Source organism: Meriones unguiculatus, assembly GCF_030254825.1.
Source record: "Meriones unguiculatus strain TT.TT164.6M chromosome 13 unlocalized genomic scaffold, Bangor_MerUng_6.1 Chr13_unordered_Scaffold_28, whole genome shotgun sequence".
NCBI lineage: Eukaryota > Metazoa > Chordata > Mammalia > Rodentia > Muridae > Meriones > Meriones unguiculatus.
Genome location: NW_026843644.1, coordinates 6794434 through 6796055, shown reverse-complemented (window position 1 = coordinate 6796055; position 1622 = coordinate 6794434). Strand labels below are relative to the sequence as shown.

The 1622-nt window shown below is 51.9% G+C and overlaps 1 protein-coding gene across 1 annotated transcript; it reads left to right on the top strand.

The window, feature by feature from the left end:
* Positions 1-332: 332 nt before the first annotated feature.
* On the top strand, positions 333-1200 carry LOC132650723 (pro-adrenomedullin-like). The gene is made up of 4 exons (XM_060376061.1): positions 333-418; positions 509-524; positions 573-718; positions 906-1200. The coding sequence occupies exons 1-4, from the start codon at positions 333-335 to the stop codon at positions 1198-1200; spliced, it is 543 nt and encodes a 180-aa protein (XP_060232044.1).
* Positions 1201-1622: the final 422 nt, after the last annotated feature.

Sequence of the window (1622 nt, the reverse complement as noted above, 5' to 3'; positions counted from 1 at the left end):
CTCATGTCCCAGGTCTAACTCATATACCCAGCTGTTTCTCTCCTGAGATCCCTCTCCACCTTGGGCAATGATCCTAGGAGTTGAATTGGAGACCTCGGGAAACCTGGTTCTCCGGTTTCCTTTGCTTTGCTTGTCACCCACCTGGCCAGCGCAAAAGCCTCTGGATGCGTCTCGGTGTCAGGGAGAGATAAGCAGCAGAACCGGGTAGAGTGCCACCAATCTGCTTCCCTTCCTGCCTACGCCCTTCGTGACCCTCTGGGGCTGTGCAGCTGGCCCTGTTGCTCACCCTCGGCTTCTTGCTCCTTTCCAGGGTATCTGAGCATCTGCACAGAATGAAGCTGGTTTCCATCATCCTGATATTCCTGGGTTCACTTGCCTTCCTAGGTGTGGACACTGCACAGTCAGATGCGTCCTCGCAGTGAGTTTGGGGCAGTGCTTTCTTCAGTCCTAATACATGGCAGTCAGGGAACACTGAGGGATGGTTTGAAGGGGTTAGAAGAAAGTGGAGATGGGAGCTGGCCTGGGCATCACTTGAACACAACCAAACACATCTGCTTGTGTTTTCTAGGCAGAATAAGTGGGCGCTAAGTAGTGGCAAGAGGGAACTGCAGGCATCCAGCACCAATTCCTCGGGACTCACTGGTGAGGAGATAGTTCTTAACTCGACTCTTGTTCCGCTCCAGGACAAGGAGAGCACATCGAAATCCCCACAAGCCAGGTAACTATGCCCTCTACAAAGGATGTGCCCTCTCTACTACTCTGGCCCCAGGAGGATTGTCCAGGCAGGACTGCAGCTCCAGGGGAGGGAGCAGGTCCCAGGTCCCTCAGGTTCTCTATGGCCCTGGTCCCAGGTGGTTAGGAACAAAGCTCTGGTTGGTGAAGTTTCAAGAGTCCTTTCTTCACAGCACTCCCAGCATAGCCCATATTGGATTCAAACACTACCGCCCTATGATGAACCCTGGCTCTCCTAGCTCTCCATGCCGCTTAGGGACGTGCATACTGCAGAAATTGGCCCAACGGATCTACCAGTTGACAGACAAAAGTAAAGATGCTGTGGCCCCCCAAAACAAGATCAGCCCTCAAGGCTATGGCCGCCGGCGCCGGCGTTCCCTGCCAGAGGTCCTCCAGGCCCAGACTGTGGTGTCCTCCCAAGAGCAGACACAGGCAACAGCAGCCTCCGGGGACGGGTGGCAGCAATGAACAGTTCAGCGAGCGTCCCACTAGTGTCTGCTTCACACCAGGGCATATTGAGACAAACCTGCAGAGATTTGCCTGGCTGCCACTGGGGGAGGCAGAGGAACCCAAGATCAAGCCAGGCTCACTCCACAAGCTGAGAAGTACAGACTGTTACTCTTCGGGGTAGGGGTCTGAGCCACTGCCTTGCCTGCTCATAAATTGGTTTCTCAAAGGGCTTAATAAGCCTCATTACTAATTGAACTGGGTTCCAAAACCCAGTAAGGAAAAGTGAAATGCTTGTTGTACAGCCAGAGGTCACTATCATATTTAAGATTGTTGCTGCCAAGAGATGGGCTTTTTTGTAACTTCAAATACATAGAGAGATTTTTTGTTTGTTATATATTGTATTAAAGGCATTTTAAAGGAAATTATGTTGTTACCATCCC

What these genes read in the sequence shown, in the direction of transcription:
- LOC132650723 (XM_060376061.1), top strand. Translation starts at nt 333, where the DNA reads ATGAAGCTGGTTTCCATCATCCTGATATTCCTGGGTTCACTTGCCTTC. An exon ending in TCGAAATCCCCACAAGCCAG is followed by an intron (nt 719 to 905) that starts GTAACTATGCCC and finishes CTTTCTTCACAG; the next exon opens with CACTCCCAGCATAGCCCATA.